General features: G+C 57.1%; 1 protein-coding gene across 3 annotated transcripts in view; it reads left to right on the forward strand.

Annotated features, from left to right (window-relative positions):
- SZT2 (SZT2 subunit of KICSTOR complex) overlaps positions 1 to 19,806 on the forward strand; it is a 58,562-nt gene that overhangs the window by 31,565 nt on the left and 7,191 nt on the right. For all 3 annotated transcript variants that reach the window (XM_075554965.1, XM_075554972.1, XM_075554982.1), the window contains exons 19-62: positions 39 to 207; positions 308 to 422; positions 528 to 641; positions 840 to 1,010; positions 1,143 to 1,237; positions 1,436 to 1,556; positions 1,905 to 2,069; positions 2,155 to 2,359; positions 2,644 to 2,756; positions 2,879 to 3,125; positions 3,986 to 4,127; positions 4,231 to 4,323; positions 4,473 to 4,551; positions 4,653 to 4,946; positions 5,109 to 5,250; positions 5,415 to 5,522; positions 7,964 to 8,027; positions 8,141 to 8,326; positions 8,666 to 8,833; positions 8,927 to 9,014; positions 9,119 to 9,190; positions 9,314 to 9,527; positions 10,416 to 10,515; positions 11,173 to 11,302; positions 12,813 to 12,965; positions 13,045 to 13,147; positions 13,237 to 13,342; positions 13,492 to 13,603; positions 14,386 to 14,504; positions 14,589 to 14,753; positions 14,972 to 15,056; positions 15,158 to 15,322; positions 15,427 to 15,594; positions 16,400 to 16,533; positions 16,913 to 17,079; positions 17,209 to 17,306; positions 17,391 to 17,523; positions 17,850 to 17,980; positions 18,076 to 18,176; positions 18,250 to 18,426; positions 18,616 to 18,883; positions 19,005 to 19,084; positions 19,164 to 19,289; positions 19,387 to 19,586. In XM_075554965.1, the coding sequence (XP_075411080.1) occupies positions 39 to 207; positions 308 to 422; positions 528 to 641; positions 840 to 1,010; positions 1,143 to 1,237; positions 1,436 to 1,556; positions 1,905 to 2,069; positions 2,155 to 2,359; positions 2,644 to 2,756; positions 2,879 to 3,125; positions 3,986 to 4,127; positions 4,231 to 4,323; positions 4,473 to 4,551; positions 4,653 to 4,946; positions 5,109 to 5,250; positions 5,415 to 5,522; positions 7,964 to 8,027; positions 8,141 to 8,326; positions 8,666 to 8,833; positions 8,927 to 9,014; positions 9,119 to 9,190; positions 9,314 to 9,527; positions 10,416 to 10,515; positions 11,173 to 11,302; positions 12,813 to 12,965; positions 13,045 to 13,147; positions 13,237 to 13,342; positions 13,492 to 13,603; positions 14,386 to 14,504; positions 14,589 to 14,753; positions 14,972 to 15,056; positions 15,158 to 15,322; positions 15,427 to 15,594; positions 16,400 to 16,533; positions 16,913 to 17,079; positions 17,209 to 17,306; positions 17,391 to 17,523; positions 17,850 to 17,980; positions 18,076 to 18,176; positions 18,250 to 18,426; positions 18,616 to 18,883; positions 19,005 to 19,084; positions 19,164 to 19,289; positions 19,387 to 19,586 (6,186 nt within the window). The remainder of the gene's footprint in view (positions 1 to 38; positions 208 to 307; positions 423 to 527; positions 642 to 839; positions 1,011 to 1,142; positions 1,238 to 1,435; positions 1,557 to 1,904; positions 2,070 to 2,154; positions 2,360 to 2,643; positions 2,757 to 2,878; positions 3,126 to 3,985; positions 4,128 to 4,230; positions 4,324 to 4,472; positions 4,552 to 4,652; positions 4,947 to 5,108; positions 5,251 to 5,414; positions 5,523 to 7,963; positions 8,028 to 8,140; positions 8,327 to 8,665; positions 8,834 to 8,926; positions 9,015 to 9,118; positions 9,191 to 9,313; positions 9,528 to 10,415; positions 10,516 to 11,172; positions 11,303 to 12,812; positions 12,966 to 13,044; positions 13,148 to 13,236; positions 13,343 to 13,491; positions 13,604 to 14,385; positions 14,505 to 14,588; positions 14,754 to 14,971; positions 15,057 to 15,157; positions 15,323 to 15,426; positions 15,595 to 16,399; positions 16,534 to 16,912; positions 17,080 to 17,208; positions 17,307 to 17,390; positions 17,524 to 17,849; positions 17,981 to 18,075; positions 18,177 to 18,249; positions 18,427 to 18,615; positions 18,884 to 19,004; positions 19,085 to 19,163; positions 19,290 to 19,386; positions 19,587 to 19,806) is intronic.

Genomic DNA, 19,806 nt, shown 5'->3' on the forward strand with positions numbered 1-19,806 from the left:
CTCACTGCTCCCCGGGCTCAGAGCCTGTCCTCCTCTAGTTTCTCAACAGATGATGACAATGACGTGGAGGTCGAGGCTCTGGAGGGGGACTCTGAGCTCAATCTGGTGACAGAGGTCTGGGTGGAGCCACAGTGTGGGCGCGTGGGACCTGGCCCTGAGAGCTGGAGGCACCTCCAGGACTTGACCTACCCCGAGATCCCTCAGGCTGTGAGTGATTGCGCACTGCTACACACACCCTTCCCCTATAGGCCTGTGACTGCCTGCACTTTCGTGAACCTGACCGTGACCTCTGGTGTTCACCCCTTAGCTCCACCCCCGGGATGCTGCCTGCATAGGCTCCATGCTGAGCTTTGAATATTTGATACAACTGTGCCAGAGCAAGGAATGGAGTCCTCTGCCCCCAGAGCCAAAGGTTTCTAACGGTCAGTGGGCAGGTGGAGCCCCGCTGGGCGAAGCAGGGGGCGGCAGCCCCAGGCAGGTCAGCCAGGTCTCAGGATGTGTCTTAGCTTCCTGCCTCTCCCTCCCAGGATTGGACCAGGGAGGAGACGCCTGTGTGTATGAGATCCCGTTCCACTTTGACCTCATGGGCCTGTTGCCACAGTGCCAGCAGCTCCAGATGTCCTTCCTTCTGCTGTCCAGAGGTGGGTAGCCTTGGTAGCCACTCGCCCGCCTCACCCTAGAAGGGCCAGCAAGCCAGGGGCATTTGAACAGGGCACATGAGTCAGCAAGTACCTGTGCGAGGGGGCTGTGGGGCGGCGGGAGAGGCTTTGCTGGCCAGGGCTGAGTTGGGGCAGCGAGCAGCAGGAGGCTCGGTGCTGAGCAGAGTGTATGTCGGGCAGAGCCAGAGGGCGTCTCTCTCTCCGAGGGGCCCTGTCCCGCCAACGACATGGTGCTGTGCCTGCTGCACAGCTGCCTGGGGCAGGAGCTGAGTGACCGGGAGATCCCACTGACCACCACTGACCAGGCCACCTTCCTGAGTGAAGTTCTGCGGCGGACTGACCATGGTTCCGGTGAGGTTGAATGCCCACTTCTTTCCTAAAAGCAGCCTCTGACCCAGCCCCTTATCCCCATCCCTCTGTGGTTTCTGTCTCTTTTCTGACCCTGCCCTTGTCTGTCATCTCTACCTCCATTGTGTATCGTAGGTCCCGAGGGATTATCAGTGGGGGACCACGGGATCCCGAAGCATCAGACTGCCAGCAGTGCCCCGGCTTCTGGAGACTCGGCTCTTAGCACCCTGGTCAGCTGTGCTTCTTGGCCTGGAGGCCTTTTTGTGCTGGCCTTCCATGCTCCATAGTCACAGCCCGGCTCTCCATCCTCCTCCTTCCCTAGGGCCTCCTTCCCTTTCCCTTTGCCCTGCGGAGGCTGGGCTCTGGGGTGGAAGAGGAACGTGGGGGTTGGGGTGCCCTTGCCCATGGCCTGTGTCTGTTTCTCTCAGAGCGTGGCTCCTGAAACCCTCGGAACGCCCGCGCCTGCCCCGCCCGTTCAGTGGCGCTGCTACGCAAGACTGGTGGCCCCGCAGCACGTGTTTCTGACCTTTCTCCCAGCTACCTTCTCAGGTACCAGTGGCGCTCCTCCCCTATGAGGGCCCGTCTGTTGTTGTGCTGGGTGCCTCTCACCGGGACCCTGCTCAGGACCCCTCGCTGTGCCACACCATCGCACTGAGGCGCTCCTTCTCTTTGTGATCTTGCCTCGCTTTGCCAAGCGTGATGCCCTTCCCCTTGTCGCCCTGGCCCTCCTGATGATGCAGCCAATACAGACAGAACGAAGTCTCACCACCCTCACTTCTTAGGAGCGTGGTGGCTGTCCTCCTTCTAATGGATGTTACAACCCTCCTCAGGTTCAAAGCCTGGAAAACCCCTCACTGGCCTGCTTGACAACTCTGTTTTATGTCTGTTTCTCTTTAGATGTCCAGCATCTGGCCGCCTACGGCTTGGAGGGGCCTTCTCAAGAGGAGACAAAGCCTAAGTCTGGGGACTGCAGTGGGGCTCCCAGCCTCAGAGATGCGGTGGGGAGTGGGGTCAAGGCTACAAGGGCCCAGGTTCCCACCCTTAGTGTCACCCCTGCTGGTGGTAAGGCTGTCGAATCTTTTGAGTGAATTGGGCGTGGGAGTGGGAACAGACGGGTCTGAGACCACACGACACCTCTTGCCCCCAGACAATGCCCAGAACCAAGGAGAGCTGAGCCCAGCCTTCCGTCAGGGCCTTCACACTTACACGGGACGCCAGGCTTCCCAGACCGAGGGTTCAGATGGGCCTCGGACCCGGTGTCCTGTCTACATCTATAACTGCTCCCTGGAATCACTAAGGGAGCAAATGGCTGGCATGCAGCCCCCTCAGGTTCCCCGCGACCTCAGCTTCCGGTAAGTGCCCGCAACGCTGACCTATGTTGACCTCTAACCATGGCTCCCAACCAAAATCCAGCGCACACTAATGTGTACAAACAGACTGTCAGTGGCAGGAAGTCAGCTCCTCAGGCCTGGCCCGTCAACTCTGCTGAGCATCTGTCAGCAGATGGGTTGAGCTTGCCGGCCCATGAACACATCCGGTCAGGGTCCGTAGTTGATCCGGTTGTGTGTGGGTGGAGGATGAGTCGGAGCTGTGGATTAGGAGAGTTGGCCAATTCTGCTTCTCCTCCCATGCCTAGGACTCACTTCCTCGACCACTCCTCGTCTTCAGCCTGGCTGGAGCCCCGGTACAAGGAGGCAGCCAACCACTGTGCCTTACTGCAGGAGCATGCCCAGCGGTGCTATGTCCGAGGTGAGCCCACGGCCCCGTGCCGGAGCTCCAGGAAGGAGCAGTGCTGAGGGGGAGTGTAGGGACAGGGACTAGAAGAGACTGTTCCAGCACTTGATCCTGGTGACTCCTTCCACCTCTGTCAGGATTATTCCGGAGCCTGCAGCAGGCACAGAGCGTGACCTCCCAGGACTTGCTGATTGCAGTAGATGCCTGTGAGGAGCTCCTGCAGGAAGTGGACATCACCCCCTTTCTGCTCACACTGTGTGGCCACACCTGGAGTTTGCCTCATGCGCCCCCAAGCCCTGGGCCCCTCAGCCCTGGGGCCTTCAGCAGCAGTATCGAGGAGTGCCCCGAGCCCCGGGAACGAGCTGTCCTAGCGTCTGAGTCCAGGTTAGGACTGTACTTGAATGATGTGTAAGACACACACACAGCCCTTGGAACCAGTCCCTTCCAAGCCAGGGAAAGCGCTGTGAAAGGTACAAGCAGTAGTGCGTTGTCCCTGACTTCTTGGCACTCCACCCAGACTTCTCTCTCCCACTTGCCTGGGCACCAGTCTCCCTCCCAGGCTCGCCCGCCCACTCCTGGTTTGGTGTAGACTGTTGAGCTGGGTGGGGGTAGTAAGGTCCAAGTTGCCAGCTGTAAATGGAGACACGTCCCCCGGAATGTTCATGTGCAGCACCACCCCCTCACCAGTACGCGTTTCCTACAGGCAAGAGCTGGGTGCTGACCATGGAGTCCCACCTCAGGTGGGCGGGCGGCGGGGGGGGGGAGGGCACTCCACACGCCCCTGTTGGAGGGCCGGCAGGTATGGTGCTTGTCCAGCTCTAACAGTGTGTTGGCCTAGGAGAAACAGGAATCCGAGGGATGGATGCACTGATGACTCCAGCCCAGTTTCCTCTCCAGAGCCCTCGAGTGACCCCTGCTCCCCAAAACAAATGCACCTTCTTCCCGTCCAGCCTTGCATCTCCACCTGTGTTCTCCACGCACGGGGGACGCCCAGCAGTCCAAGTCAGGAAACCAGGAGTCACCTGGGCACACTGCCCTCTTTCATAGGCGGTCTGGCCGTTCAGATGTGGGCGCTGGACTTGGGATGTGGGGTTTGGTTCTCCCTGCTTCTGCCACCTTCATAGTGAGTGCTGAGCACCCTTCTCAGCGATGAAGGCTGCTTGTGTGGCCTGCTCCCCAGTAGGAAATAGGTTCCTCTGGAACTTGGTGGTTCTCAACTCCCACTCCTTCCCCGCGGCCCTCAGCATCGAGACTGAGGACTTCAGCGAGCCTGAGCTCCAGAGCACCCGCAGCACTGGCCATGCAGACCCCGGTCCAGACATTGCTCTAACGGACATCTGCCAGCTCAGAGGACAGGCCCACGATGCCCTTCATAGCCTCATCCAGGTGGGGGGCTTGGGAGAGAGATGGAGCCCTGCCCAACTCTTGGGGCAAAGGTGTCCTGCTCTGAGTCTGGTTGGCTAACTGCCTCCTTCGGACCCCCATACAGGAGAAGTTCCTAGAGATCAGCCGGCTTTACTTCTGCACAGTGCCCTCCAATCCTCACTACTTCTTCTATTGCCCTCCATCCAGCCGACGAGAGGTAAGTGTCTCCCTGGCCCTCAGCCCAGAGGCCCGACTTCAGCCCACTTGAATTCTCTTGAATCTTGGTTCCAGTTCCTAGGGGCCTGACTGTGGCCGCTATCCTGCCTTGAGCTAAGCTGGCTCTACCTGTCACCGTCTCTCTCCCAGGATGAGGTCCCCCAGGACACAGTAGACAGAAAAGTCAGTGACCTGGAGTTTTCAGAGGCTGAGCTGATAGGTGAAGAAGGTATGTGGACCAGGAGATAGAGGTGGGAAAACTTGCTTCAAGCCACAACTCTGGGCTGCACAGCTGGCCCCTCCCAATGACCACGTGACATGCATCACCAGGAGACACATCTGCCTGCTGCGTGGTCACTGAGAGCGACCCAGAGCTGGAGGTGGAGTACCGTGAGAGCCGCGACCCAGACCTGGGACTTGCTGGGCTGGAGTCCACCTCGCTGTCCGACGCAGACACTGTGAACCCCGATGAAGACTCCTTCAGTATCCTGGGCGGTGACTCGCCCACTGGGCCAGAGAGCCTCCTGCACGATCTGCCGCCACTCTTCCTGCACCTCACGTGCTCCATGCGACTGCGCGGCCAGCACAGCTCAGTCCCTGTGGGCAGCCTGCCCACCTGCCTGGGTGAGGAGCTGGGGGCTGCCCAGGGAGGGTCCAGGGCCCAGCGCAGCTTGCCTGCCTCCGGGTAGCAGGGGTGCACTTAAGGGGCAACCCGTGATCGATCTCAGAAGTGGGAACCTGGGCTGCCCCAGAGCCCTCCGCAGCCCTAACTTTTTGCTCTCCCAGGCCAGGTGCTTTCCAGTCTGGAGGGTCTGCCCACTGGAGGCCGAGTTCCACTGAGGGACCTAAGTGTCACCCTGGATGTGTTTGTTCTGACCTTGCCTCTAGAAGTGGAACTTCCCCCGGCCTCAGACCCTCAGCATCACCGGTATGGCAACCAGTTTGATTGGGGCCTGCAAGGGTGGCCTGAGCCTTATTGGGAGGAGGAGACTATTAGCGAGATCTGCAGCATTTGGAGACCAAGAAGGCCTTAAGGATTCCCTGGGGGAATAGTCACTATGGACCGTGGAATTTTGCTCCCATCCTATGTAGGTCAACCTCTGAGAGCAGTGCTTCATTCCCACGATCCCCTGGGCAGCCGTCATCGTTAAGGTCAGATGATGGCCTGGGGCCTCCACTGCCGCCTCCAGGAGAAGAAAGGTACTTCCTCACATCCTTCTCAGAGCATCCTGCTTCCCCTCGGTTCTGTTTTCTGGAAACAAATATCTAAACAGAGAGAGGGAGGGAGGGAGAGAAAATGGGTGATCGTTAGTTCACATTCAACAAGTCGTACACATTTGATTTCATCTCACTGACTGCGATTCCCATGGTGTAACACCACTTGTCCCACTTCGTCTCCGTGCCTCCGGTTTCTACTCTGTCTTCTTTCCCAACCCTTCTCAACTCTGGTCCTTGGGTAACTACTCCCCCTCTGAGCTCAGGTGGCTGGTGTTCTAAAGTGCGTGTCCCTGCCAAGTGTTACTGCTTACCTTATGTCGATTGTTTGGTTGGGAATTGAGACATGAGATGAGTTCATCTTCACACCTGAAGGGTGACTAAGGGTGACTCTTGGGGTTCTACCACCTCTATCCAACCAGTAAGCATGACCTATTTTTAAAATAATTTTAAATTTGTACGATTTTCTTACCCTCTCCCTACCCGGGGCTTTCTACAGAGTGATCTCTTTCCGAGCAGTTGGTAATCGTAGCTGGACACCATCTAGTTCTGCTATTAGGGCCGTGGGGCTGGTGCGTGTGTGTGATCCACTGGTCTGGTGGACTAATTGTCTCCATGTCTCTTTGTTTTTCTCACATTTCTCTCCTCTGAAGAGGAAGAAACCAACAGTGGCATCTTAGATGCCGGTTCTTGAGCTTTGGCTGCTCTTGAGCAAAAATTTTAAGATCCCAGTCCTGTTCCCTCAAGTAGGATATAGAACATTGTCTTTGCGGGACATGTTATATCAATTGACCTTGGGTCCCCTGAGACCATGGTCCTGGTAGGGCCAGCAACTCTTCCCTCAAGGTATTGGTGAGATCTAAGACGTTTTCAAGACTTTGCCCTCTATATGCTCTACCACATTCATGCATATAAATCTATATCCCTGATATACCTAGATATATATCTATATATCCATCCAGACATATAGATGCATAAACGTGTGTATATCATATCCATGTATAATATGTTACATCTATACCCATACATATGTACATGTATATATACATACGTATAGATGTGTGCATATGGATATCTGTGTATACATGGATGTATATATCCATGATCCAAAGATAAATGTCCATATATAAACACCTCTCTCAAACCTATGTATACTTGAGGTCTACTCCCACTCCCCGTCTCACACCAGTTCTGTTTATGTTTCTATCCATGCATCCACTTGTAGATCACCATGACTGGGGATGTATGCACATGACAGTATTGACCTCTGTTGCCTGTAGCTCTCACACTTGGCTTCACTCTTTATGTAATTGCCTTCCCCTTCACTTAAGTTAATTCTTGGTTTCCTCTCCACTTGCAAGTTCTGTAATTGCACTATTCCCATGTGTTACTTGGTCATTTTTTTCAGAACTAGTTGGTGTCATTGGTTCTCTATTCTCACTCTTGTAAGTTTGTTTTAGTTTGGATACTTCACTCTGTGGGTGGACTTCTTGGGTGGGGGGGTGTTGTACATGTTCATCTCAGGTGTTTGTCTTCTGCTGCTGGTTTTATCTCTGGAAAACCATCATTAGTATTTTTTAGGGTTGGTCTGGTTTTTAATAAATTCTTTTCATTTGCTTATTTGGAAATGTCATAGTTTTGCCATTGTGTTTGAGGGACAGCTTTGCTGGGTATACAATTCTTGGTCAGCAGTTTTCTTTCATTTAACATAGGTTAAACTATTGCCTTCTTGCCATATGGTTTCTGCTGAGAGCAGTTTAGTATTACTGGCTCTCCTTTGTAGGTAACTCTTCATTTTTCTCAACCTTTTTTCTTTACCTTCGATGTTGGAAAGTTTGATGATATCTTAGTGGTTTTCTTTTGGGGATCTGTCTGTTTGGGGTTCACTCAGCTTCTTGAGAGTGTGTCTCCTTGTTTCTCATGGTATTGGGTTTAGATTAACAATTCTCAACCTTCCTAATGCTGTGACCTTTTAATAGTTCCACATGTTGTGGTGACCCCCCCCAACCATAAGTTTATTTTTGTTGCTACTTCATAACTAATTTTGCTACTGTTATGAATTGGGGAACACCTGTGAAAGGGTCGTTAAACCCCCATAGGGGTCATGACCCACAGGTTGGGAACCGCTGGTCTAGATAGAGCGAAGACAGATTGGTGAGTTGTCAGTTGGTCCAATGCAACACGGACATCTTGACCTTTGCAGTTGAGGATGCATCAGGCTGACTGACTATTCACCCCTCTGTCTGTTCTCTGCTTTATTCAGCTGTTTCTGGTCAGGATTCAGTCCATTTTTCTACCCTGTCTCTGAAACCCAGGGGTCCAGGACTATCACCGATATCTCCTTCATTAGTCTCTAGGATCTTTGGTGCAGCGGGTCTAGGGTAGCATGTCTCACTAGTCTTTGCCTCCATCTTTCGGACAATTAGGCACCCGGGACTTTCCAGTTTGGCTACCCCCCACCGGCTGGCAATTGAGACCACCATGAGTGAGGTGAGGGCCTTTCTCTCCCCGCCCTGAGTGAAGTGCTACACCAGTAAGCCAGGGAGGGTGCTCTCCTATGTCACCTGTCCTTTGGGACTTCCTGGATTGCCCTTTGACTCTAGATCCGCTGGTTGCTGGAGGATGAGATGGTGGCAGCACTCCGTCGAGGAGGCATTCCCCAGAGCCCTGCCCTGCACCGCGCAGCTGCCCACATCCATAGCTCTCCTGGACGCTCTACTTGCCTTCGCCAAACTTTGCCACTGAGTTTTGTGTTTGGGCCAGAACGTTCTCTCGCACAATTCAAAGAGGTAAGCTGATTACCTTCCCTGGACTTGCGGTGCAGGCCTGGCAGGCTCTCACGTTGAGTCCATAGAGAGTCCTCCTGCCTATCCCTTCACTGTGTTCTCTGCTCCCCATCCCATGCCTGCCAGCCAAATCTGATGGCATGAGACCCAGCTTCCAACCTTGTCCCTGGGCCTGCATAATCTTAGGCAAGTCACTAAACCTTTCCTTCGTACCTTACCTAAGCAGTGCAAGTGGTGGCATCTGCTTCACCGGATAGGTAACAAAACACTTAACGAGGATGCACCATGGGTTTAATGAGGACTGCACCTGCCTAAATGATCATCTTGACTCCTGCTCCCCAGGAGTTCCGCCGCATCCACCTTCCTGGCCATGTCCTTCTTGAGGACCCTGACAGTGGCTTCTTCTTTGTGGCAGTTGGCCAACCACCGGGTGGGTCTCTTGGGGAGCCCCCTCCAGCAGCCTGGGCTTGGCACAGCCATGAGGATAGAGCTGAGGGCGTTGAGCAGGAGGTAAGTCTTGTGGAGCTGACCTGGGAAAGGAGAAGGGAGGTTGTAGGAATTCTGGGGCCTCTACCCACCTCAGTTCTGGCTTCTGCCCCTCAGGCCCTGACAGCCAGCCCACAGGCCCCTGGCTCCCCAGAGGATTCTGAAGGGCCCCCCCTAGGTGGTCTTCCTAGTCTGCCACAGGGAGGTAAGAGGGAACTTGAACAATGAAGTCTGGGGTTTCGGGACCAGGGATGCATGGAGTCCATGGATGATTGAGAGATGCTCCAGGTAGACCCCTTCTCTTCCCAGGGAACCAACCTGGGCCCCACCGGGGACTGAGCCTCATGTCCAGTCAGGGCAGTGTGGACTCTGACCACCTAGGTGAGCTGGGGAAGGTTTGGGCAGAGGGTGGAGTAAACTGCCCTGGAGGGGGGACCATGCGGTCGACAGACGTGAGCCATGTGAATGTTTAAGAGTCGTGCTGATCGTCTGCATTTGACACAGGTTATGACGGTGGCAGCAGTGGCTCCGACAGTGAGGAGCCCAGTGAGGAGCCCTCTGAGACCCTCGGCGAGAAGCCCCCCTTCATGTTGCGGACTCCACCTGGGCTGCTACCTCCAGAGCCTTCACTCTCAGGCCTCCCTGGGCCCTGCCTGCCTGACTTTTGGCTCATCGTCCGAGTGCTGCAGGATCGGGTGGAAGTGTATGCCCACGCACGGTAGGTTGGACCAGGCCTGCCGTTTCCCTCTCCCTGCCCTCCACGGTGGTGGGGCACTGAGCTGGCTTCTGCAGAGGCCTCTAACCCATTGGCAGCCCCCAGTCCTGGTGCAGTTTAGAGAAAGCACATGGATCTCTACTTTCTGAGTGCAGTTAAGATACCTGCACCAAAACTGACCCACTGCCATCAAGGTGATTCCGACCCGGTGACCCGGTCAGTCTGCAGGAGCAGAACTGCTGCTTAGGGTGAACAAGGCTGCAACGTTTAGGAAGCAGATCGCCTTGTCTTCTTCCCATGGAGTGGCTGGTGGGTGTGAGCTGTTGCACCTGTGGGGAGCAGGCCGGTGCTTGTCCCCCAGCACCACCAGGGCTCCTCGCTGTGCAGTCCAGAGCAGCTTCAGAAGTTACTCTATGGAATGCGGAGTCAGCACGGCAGGCGCTTATGTAAAGTGTTTGACCAGCATTGGTTCGTTTCATCCCTGTAACAACCCAATGGCCTATTACTATCCTCGTTACGTGGATGAAGAGACCGAAGCTCGGGGGAGTTAAACACTCGCCCAGGGTCACCCTTCGTAAGTGGCAGAACCAGCCTTCACACCTCGGCATCTGGCTAAACACTTTCTCTGATCACCGTGGCCCTCCGCTCTGACCACAAGCTGGGAATGAAGACAAAGCGGGCGGCCTCATGGTGGTACCAGTGGGGGAACTGGGGAGGCAGGCAGCCAAGGCGGGCTTTCCGGGTCACTCTTGAGGGTTCCGTTTTCGTCCTTTCCCTTCAGGTGCACTTCCCTTTGACAATTCCTACTTCCATTCTTGATGCCTTGCTCCTGTGACCCCACCTCATGAGGCATACGATCCCCCTGCACTGTCCATCCTCCTTTCCCTATAGGAGCATGGTACGGGAGGAAGGAGGACCAGGTGCTGAGTGTCGCCACCTGCAGCAGCTCCTGGTGAGGAGAGTTGGGGAGATCTGCAGGGAAGTCAACCAGGTAAGGGGCCACCAGGGACTGGGACGTGGTGACTGCCCACATGTGGAAGGAGTTTTGGGAGCGTGACCTTCAGGGGCCATGGGTCCTTCTCAGACCCAACAGCAACACGGCATGTTTGCTTTGACCTCAGCTACTTCCATGCACACAGGGCCGTTCTCCACAGCCCAGGTCCAGGGACGGGGCCTGGCCCCTCTCTAACTGCAGCTGTCTGTCCTGTGCCAGGCACGGGCTAGCCTTGAGGAAGCTGACTCTGGAGCTTACGTACAGAAAGAGCCTCAACCAAATGACACACACCTTCAGCTGCACTTGTGAAGAACTGCCAGGGAATGTGGAGACTGTTAGGGCAGCACATTACAGGGATCTGACCAAAGGAACTATCAGGGAAGGCTGCTTGGAAGAAGTGGTTTTTAAATCGAGACAGGAAGAGGGTGAACCAGTTCTGGCCAGGAGGAGGGACGAGGGTTCCTAACTGGGGCTCTCTCAGAGCCCGGAGTTCTGGGCCACCATCTCTGACGTCCCAGTGATTGCTGCCGCTCCTACGACCTCTGGCCCCCAGTGATAACGGATGGGTATTCTCTGGCCTCTGCTCACTCTTGTCCACCTCCAGCTTGTGAGGGGACATTACAGTTCCTGAAACCTTGCTCCCCCTTCCCCCAGCGACTGCTGCTTCAGGACCTTCATGACAGTCATGTCTGTAACTCTCTTCTGGTGGCTGAGAGCGAGGAAGATCTGTGGCGCAGCGAGACCCTCTTCCATTCCCGTCAGCGGGTGCCACTACCCAGCGATGGTGAGGCCCCGCCTTTTCTCTCACCCAGTACTTTTTGCCAGAAGTGGGGGCAAAGTTATCATCACTCGGTCACCCCTGACAAGTAGGAGCAGTGAGCGGTGGGGTGGGGGGGACAGTTACAAGTTCCTTGGTGACTTTTGGAAATAGCACACGGATGAAACTGAGAAGTGAAGAGATGATGGATAGTCGGATCAGAGAATAACTATTCTCCCAAGTAGCTTGGCAGCGAAGAGAGGGGAAAAAATAGATATGACTGTTCACTAGTGGGAGATGTGGGGGCGAGGGAGGAATTTTAAGATCCGTAGAGATTTGAGCATGTTTGTGTTCCGCAGGGAAAGCACAATGAAAGGGAGAGGGTGAAGACTCCAGGAGAGCAGAGGTCGGGGGCTCAGGGAGGGACTTGGGTACAATGGGAAGGCTTGTCCTCTGGTGGGCTGTCCCACCAGACAAGCCCAGCAGCCCTTGGGGAGTTCTGACCCTGGGAAGGAAACGGGATCCTGGTGGTTGACGCCGCAGCCCTGCGACTGCCCTTCTCTTGCATTTGCTGAGCTCTTCGGATGAAAAAACAACAGCCTGTCGTTGCTGTGAAGTTTCCTCTCTGGTTTACAATGAAAATCAGACCACTCCTTATTTTTAACATTCTCAGCAAGTCAATAGAAGAACGTTCTTAACATTTCCAAGAAAGCGGCTCTCTCAGCACGTCCTGGAATGTTCTCCATGTCAGAACAGAATCCCTGTAAAAGTGGACTTCCCATGGTTCCGAAGGCATCTTCTGTAAAGTGAAGATGAGCTAGGAGAGCCAGGCACTTTGGCTTCAGAATGCCTCCCAGTAGCCTGGGATGTGGGGCCTGTCAGCACACAGCCCTTCCTCCTCTGAGTGGCTCCACATGTTTTCCCTTAGCAACCAGCATCCTATTGCAGCGCAGAATCCTTGCTGCCGCCTGGGTGTCCTGTGGGCTGCTCACACAGGTGTGACAGCAGCTTCTCTGGGACCAGAGTCCCACCTCTGACCTCCTGGAAGGTTTTTTGTCACCCTGGAAGCCTGGAAAAGTTAGAACAAGTCACTGGCCTGTGACCTTGGGCTTTTTGTCCCACCACAGCTCCTGGCTTCTTTGGGAGAGCCGTCCTCTGAGGCTGAGAGCTGAGAAATCCCCTCCTGATGTGTAACACAGGTGGCCCAGTGTCAGGGCCGTGGGTTCCCGTGTGATGAGAATCATGGTGTTGCCTTGGGGATGATGTTACACGCTCACGCACCCCGTGGCCCCTCTCCTTTGCCCCCTTCTCCACGTGTCCTCCTTGAGATCGTTCCCGACACCTTTGTGCAATGCTGTCGATGGCCAGACCTCCAAGTCCGGGCCCTGCCCTCTTCACCAGCGTAATCTCGGACTGCCTGCAGACGGGTGCACGGGTCCAGAGGCAGGGTGGGCGAGTGGGCCCAGGTGAGGCAGGCGTCTAGAAGGCCGGGGCTGGGTGTCCTGTTGTGATCCCCGTGCTCGCTCCGTTCCCCCAGATTATGCCGCTGACGAGAGCTGTGGACCCCGAGGCTACCTCGCAGCCACGATGCATTTTGTCCCTGGGCATTTCTCCTGTGACGTCGTGTGGGGCACTGTGATCCGAGTCCATTCACGCCTCAAGATGGGGCCCAGCATGGGGGTGTCTCGGGGTAAGCAGGAGGAGCGGGCAGGCAGGTGGGAGAGGGGGGTCAGGAGGAGGGATTCCCTGAGCCCCTGGTTCTGCTGCAGCCATCCAGGCACTGCGCTCGGTGCTCAATGCCTTCTCCGTGGTCAACCGGAAGAACATGTTCGTCTACCAGGAGCGAGCGACCCAGGCTGTTTACTACCTCCGGTAGGGGGGTCCTGAGAGGGTCGGGGAGCAGCGCCAGTCTGGGAAAGCTTGTGGGGAAGTGGGTTCAAAGCCCTTGTGCTCTCCCCCAGGCTGCTGGAGACGTCCTGCAGCGACCGGCCATGGGAAGGGGATGCCGGGCCCCGCTCCCTCGCTCTGTCCCGGAGCCAAGAGCCCATCTGCCCTGAGGAGGCCTCGGCATGTATTGCCCCTCTCCTTTGCACCCTCTCCACGTGTCCTCCTTGAGATAACTCCGGGTTGCTTTGGGTTGGCATTGACTCGTTGGCCCCAGTGTCCCTCCGGCCCAGCTCCCTGGAGGTGGACCCCTAACGGTGTTCTCCATGTAGGGCCCTCGCTCTCCCCTGGACATGGCTTCCAGCCGCAGTTCAGATACTGCTCGTCCTGTGGGCCAAGTGGACAGACACATCCAGCTGCTGGTACACGGTGTGGGGCAGGCAGGTGAGGATAGCAGGGCGAGATGGCCGAGAATCGGGGGCAGCTTCTCAGGGCGCCTTCTCACTGTCTGGCCTGGGCCTTCTGCAGCCTGAGGTCTGTGTGGGAAAGGACGGGCTCCATGAGGTTTAGGAGTCAGACGGGCAGCCAAATGAAAGGGGCCATGAAGGCCAGTGCCTGGGCATCTAGCTTGGGTGGCTGGTTAGGTGGGTACCTCACTCCCCTGGAACCAGGAGTGGACTGGCTTCAGTTTGGGATATGTTAACCATGAAGTAGCCAGGAAGCAGCTTCCCTTTTCAGCTGCTGTGTATGGCTTACTTATGTAGGAGGGGCCCTGGTGATGTAATGGTTATTACAGACTGCTAAACCACAAGGTTGGCAGTTCGAAACCACCGGCCACTCCGAGAGAGAAAGACAAGGTTTTCTAGTCCTGCAAAGAATTGAGTCTTGGAAATCCACAGGGGCCGTTCTACCCTGTCCTCTAGGGTTGCTTTGGATGGGCATCGACTCGTTGGCAGTGAGTTCTTTGCTTGGTTTTTTTTTTTCTTTTTAATATAAATTGTGCCAAGACCATTACGTAGCTTCTCTTTCAATCCTCCTCACAAACTCATGCAGTAGATGCTCTGTGGTTCCCATTTCGTGGGCAAAGGCACTGAGGCCTTGAGAATAGAGTCACTTGGCAGGGGTGGCACTCCAGGGGTTTCCTGCATGTGCTGGGAGGTGTGAGATGGGGGTTGAGGGGCTGGTTCAGGCGGCAGCTAGATTCTTGCCCCCATGGCTGTGTCCAGGGCCCGAGATCACAGACGAGCTAGTGCGGGTTCTACGTCGGCGCCTGGACGAGGCCACGCTGGATGTCATCACGGTTATGCTTGTTCGGAACTGCAAGCTGACCCCAGCTGATGTGGAAGTAAGCTCCCTCCCAGACCCCCCCGAGGCTCAGCCGCTGGTGCGAGGTGCAACCTCAGCTCTGACCCCTCTTCCCATTCGTCAGTTCATCCAGCCTCCCGGGAGCCTCCCCTCCCAGGTGCTGCAGCTGGCCCTGCCCCCCTCCTGCCAGCCCTGGCTTCCTGCCCTGGCCTGGTACCTGCGGCAGAGCCTACTCATCTTCCTACACTCGCCCAAGTACACAGACAGCAACAGCCAGCACCACTTCCAGGTGAGACCTGACTCGTCTGTCCACACCTCTGTGCCCCACGGTCCCCCTCAGACACTCACACAGACCTCTGGTCCTGTCTCGCGCCTTTGCCTCAGAGCTCCGTACCCCTGCGTCTTCACATGCTGCCCTAATGCCTGCCCGTGAAGGCGTCCCCTCCCTTGATCCACAGCGTCGGGTGTTTGCCTGGTCTTAGTGCTGCGTGGCGGTTCTCTTCGCAGCATCCATTCCCGCCCCAGGGCGGCCTCCCCGACTTGGACATCTATGTGTATAACAAGCCTGGTGGACAAGGCACTGGGGGCAAAGGTACAAAGTGGGGCCGGGCTGGGGGCACTGCCTGTGACTGAGAGGCCTCTTCCGGCGCTGCAGCCATGCGGTGATCCTACCTCGGGACCTTCTCCACCCAGGAGTCGCCTGCATCACTCTAGCCTTTGTGGATGCTGGCGGGAACCCCATATCCCTGGCATCGTGGCCCCCCACTTCTCCTGGGCCCTCAGACTCGCTGCAAGAGGAAGAGTTTGAGCAGCTGACCCAGGTCACGCGCTGCACCGTCCTGCCCGACAGCTCTGCAGGTGGGGCTGCAGGTCAAGCCTGAGCCTGCGGTGGCCAGTTCATGCTGGGAGAGGTTGGTGGGCTCCAGAGGCACCCTCCAGTGACCCGCCATCCTTTCCTGCAGCCCAGAGCGGGCCCCCGCGGCTGCGGTTGGATGTGTGGGAGAAGGGGAACATCAGCATCCTGCAGCTGGAGGAAAAGCTCCGCACCGCGGCGCGCCAGGCCCTGGCGGATGCTATCATGGAGCTGCAGCTGCTGCCAGCCTCGCTCTGCACGGAGGACAGCTCCCCAGGTATGCAGGCCCCCCTTGTGCTCGGGCACAGGGCAGGGCGCAGCTGTAGGGTTTGGGGAAGGTTTCAAGAACAGGAACCCCTGAGCCAGGCTTGAGGGCAAAGTGGCTATAAACAGGTAGGTACATGCCGGGATTCCAGACAGTGTGTGAAACCAATATCAAACAAAACTCAACTGCTGTCGAGTCGATTCTGACTCATGGCGGCCCTCTAGGACCAGCAGGACTGCCCTGTGGGTGTCTGAGGCTCTAACTCTTGATAGGAGTGGAAAGCCTCGTTCTCCCAGGACACATCTGGTAGTTTCAAACTGCTGACTTTGCAGTTAGCAGTCCAGAGAACTGGATGGCAGCTACTTTGGAGTAAGGTGGAAGCTGGAGAAGTAGAGCGGCCATGTGTCGGGCTAGCATGGAAGCCCACGCCGGCGGTCTTGGACATTCCCCGAAGAGACTAAGAATCTGAGAAAGGCATTAAGCAGGGCAGTGATATGTTCACGTGTGTGAGTGAAAGACCGTCCCAACTCTCTCCTGACTCACTGGCTGCCATCCAGGCATCCCTGCCCACCCATAAAAGGCTCCAACAGAAGTACCACGTGCTCTGTCACTGGCAGGAATACACACATGTGCCATTGGTGGTCTGATGGGCTATGACTCCAACAGCTCTTATCACATAAGCAGACGCACACGCGGCCTGCATGCACTCCCACTCACTCGCTGAGGAAGTGGCAGTAACGCGCCGACCAGTCTCGGGGCTAGGTTTGTCCAGGGTGGGATTGAGGGCAACCCTGAGTCTAATGTGTGGTGTCCACAGGAAGTCTCAGGAGCGGCTCGTTGGAATCCAAGAGCCCCACAGGTCAAGCTAGCACCTTCCCCCCGGCCCCTGTGCCTGGGGAGCCTGTGACCCCACCGAGCAAAGCTGGCCGCCGCAGCTTCTGGGATATGCTGGTAATGGGCGAGGTGTGGGGTTGGCATCTGCCTTCAGCCTGCCTCCTAGCTGCACTCTGCTCTCCCTCCCCGGCCCTGCCCCTTCAGGCTTTTGCCACAGACCCTTTTAAAAGACACTCTGATCTTAGAGAGGAGCGTGCTGACTGCGGTGGGTTCTCTGATGGAGGTAGCACCTGCACTGAACTGCACAGGCCATTCATTTCTGGTTTTGCTGTCAGAACCTGCAGGTTAACTAGCCTGCCCCAGGCTGCTCCGCCAGCCTTCTGGGAAGCTAGGCCCAAGCCCTGGGCTCCAGGCCCTTATTAGTGCTCCACGAAGCCTCCATCTGCCACCCCTTGCCCTTCCCACTAGCCCACCTCATTCACTGCATTGCCTCCAGAGTAAAACAGAAGGTGGGGACATGGGTTCCCCCAAAACCACCGATGACATTGTCCTGGATCGGCCAGAAGACACTCGGGGCCGGAGGCGTCACAAAACGGAGAATGTTCGGACTCCGGGTGGGACTGAGCGGGCCCCAGGACCAGATTCAGGAACCCAGAGACAAAGGTGTGTGTGTATGCGTGCGTGCTGCCCTGCTGTGTCTGTCACGGAAGTGTGTGGGCGTAGACTCCTGGATGGGCAGTGTGGGTTTGTATAGACCTCCGTGAGATTACCTCATTCCCGCTGTGTCTGTAGACGCCGGGTAACCCAGCTAGAAGAGGGCGAGGTGGGCACCCTGCATCCTGTGTTTGCTCATGTCTGTCAGCGCTGGATGGAGTTTATGGCTCAGATTGGTGAGAGCCCGGCCCCCTCTCACCCCTTGCACCCAATCCTGCCCTCCACGCCCCAGCCACCTGCGACACCTGTCTGCGTTCTAGGTTGCGCTTCAGTGTCCAGAAGCTCCACCCACGTGGTGTCCCGATTCCTCCTCCCGTCCATCCTGTCCGAGTTTACCATCCTGGTCACCTCCATGGCTGGAGACACCAGCGTCCGAGTCTTTGAGCAGCATTTGTGAGTTTGGGATCACTCGGGGTTGCGGGGACCTCCTGGCTTGTAACAGCTGGTCCTGTAGGAAGCCACACCCCTGTGGTGCTGAGCTGGGAGAGGTGGGCTTGAAACCGGCGAGCAGGGGCTGGGACCTGCTCTCTGATGCCCTTCCTCCCGTACCACCTCTAGTGACCCCACAGGACAGCGGTCCATGGGATTGATGAGGCCGGAAAGCTTTGTGGAAGCAGGCTGCCTCATCTCTCTTCTGTGGTGGGGTCAAACTGCCCGCTTTCTGGTGACAACCAGTGCCTAGCCCAGCGCACCACCAGGGCTTCTCCCTGTCCCCACAGGGATTCAGAATCCAAGCTCTTCAGTCCTTGTGCCCACGGCCAGCTGGGCCCAGCTCCCCATCCCGCCACTGAGCGGCACCTGCTGCTTCTGGGGAGGAGCTTCATGCAGTGGAGGAGACCGACGCAGCAGGGTGAGGGCGTGACCTAGGGGAGGGGTGCGCAGAGCTCCTGTGTGGGGGTGATCTCACAGCATCAAGCCCCCCTTACCTCCTTCTGCACCCTGTAGCTGCCAAAGCTCTGCAGCGCTTCGAGCCAGGTGGTGACGGGAGCCCAGGGCGGAGCACTCCCCGGCAGAGGCTCTTGCTGCTGGAGGTTGTGGACAAGAAGGTAAGGGTGGGACCTAGGGCTGATGGGGAGAGGGGCTCTGATCACTGACCTGACCCTGGATCCTGTACCCCAGCTACAGCTGCTGACATACAACTGGGCTCCAGACCTGGGGGCAGCGCTGGGCCGAGCGCTCATCCGCCTCGTGCAGTGGCAGACCGCACGGGCCCACCTCATTTTCTGCCTGCTCAGCCAGAAGCTAGGCCTCTTCCATCATTACGGGCAGCTGGACTTCCCCGTGCAAGATGAAAAGGTACCCGCTGCTTTGCTCCCTCCTGCCTCCAGCTTCCCAGGGCTCAGTCAGAGGAGGTGCCTTCTGGGAAACGGGAGGGGGCCAGCCTGCAGGCAGAAGTAGTGAAGCAAGCGGGAGGCGGCCATGGGAAGAGAGGGTCCAAGGACAGAAGCTTTGGGGGCCCTGTTGTGAGCCTCCCATTTCCCTCAGGAGCCAAACCCTTTTCTGCTGCCATCCATGGAAGCCGAGACCCTCATCCGGAGTGCCAGTCCCCCACTGAGCCGAGAACAGGGTCGGCTGAGTGGGTCCTCCCGTGGTGTGGGCCCCCTCCCCCTGGACACATTCCCCTTCGATGAGGCCTTGCGGGACATCTCAGCTGCCCGTCCCAGCTCCATGCTCAGCCCTGTGCCCAGACTCCCTGATCCCGTCACCTTCCACGGGCAGCAGTTCCTGGACATCAAGTTGACAGAGCGCAGAGGTGGGGCACTGGACTGGTGGGGTGGGGGGGGGGGAAGTAGGGGGTTCTGGGGCATCTGGAGGGAAAGGTGGGCATCACTGGGGGGGGACACACACACACGACTCCTGTCTCGGACCCACAGAGCTGGAGCGACAGATGAAGATGGAGAACCTGTTTGTGACCTGGCAGCAGCGCTCCACCCCAGCCAGCATGCCCATTAGTGTAAGTGGCCCTGAGGAGTCCGCACCCTACAGGAGTCCCTGCTTCACCCCTGCTCTAAGCTCACTGCCCTACATCCCAGGCTGGGGAGCTGGAGACCCTGAAGCAGTCATCCCGCCTGGTGCATTACTGTGCGACAGCCCTGCTCTTCGACCCAGCTGCCTGGCTCCATGGGCCTCCAGAGACTTCTGGGCTCCCAGAGGGACAGGTGAGGCCTAAGACTCCTGAATTCTCTCTGGGGATGTCCCGGGACCTCCACAGAGGTCGGCAGTCGGTAGAGGGGACCTCCATCTCTGCTCCCACAGCGGCGCCCTCGTCCTGAGTCAGGCTCTGGGGGCCGAGAGGCGCCCCCGAGCTGCGAGCCCTCTGACATACCGCTGCCTGGAGCCCGGGAGGAGCCATGGCTGAAGGAACTGAGCCTGGCTTTCCTGCAGCAGTACGTGCAGTACCTGCAGAGCATCGGCTTCGTGCTCGTGCCGCTGCGGCCGCCTTCCCCTGCCCGCAGGTGAGGCCAGGCCCCATGCCCATCCGTTCATCCAGGCCCCTATTGCTGGCTTGGGTCTCATTCATCTTGCCACGAAAGCACACTAGGCCCGGGGCTGGCTCTGGTACACTTCCACACAGCCCTCATGTGTATCCTGCACACCTGTGGGGCTCACAGCTACATCAGAGAGGAGACCATGCCCATTCTCACCACACTGGTCTCCCTGCACCCATGCTCACAG

Source organism: Tenrec ecaudatus, chromosome 1 (genome assembly GCF_050624435.1).
Source record: "Tenrec ecaudatus isolate mTenEca1 chromosome 1, mTenEca1.hap1, whole genome shotgun sequence".
Classification (NCBI taxonomy): Eukaryota; Metazoa; Chordata; class Mammalia; order Afrosoricida; family Tenrecidae; genus Tenrec; species Tenrec ecaudatus.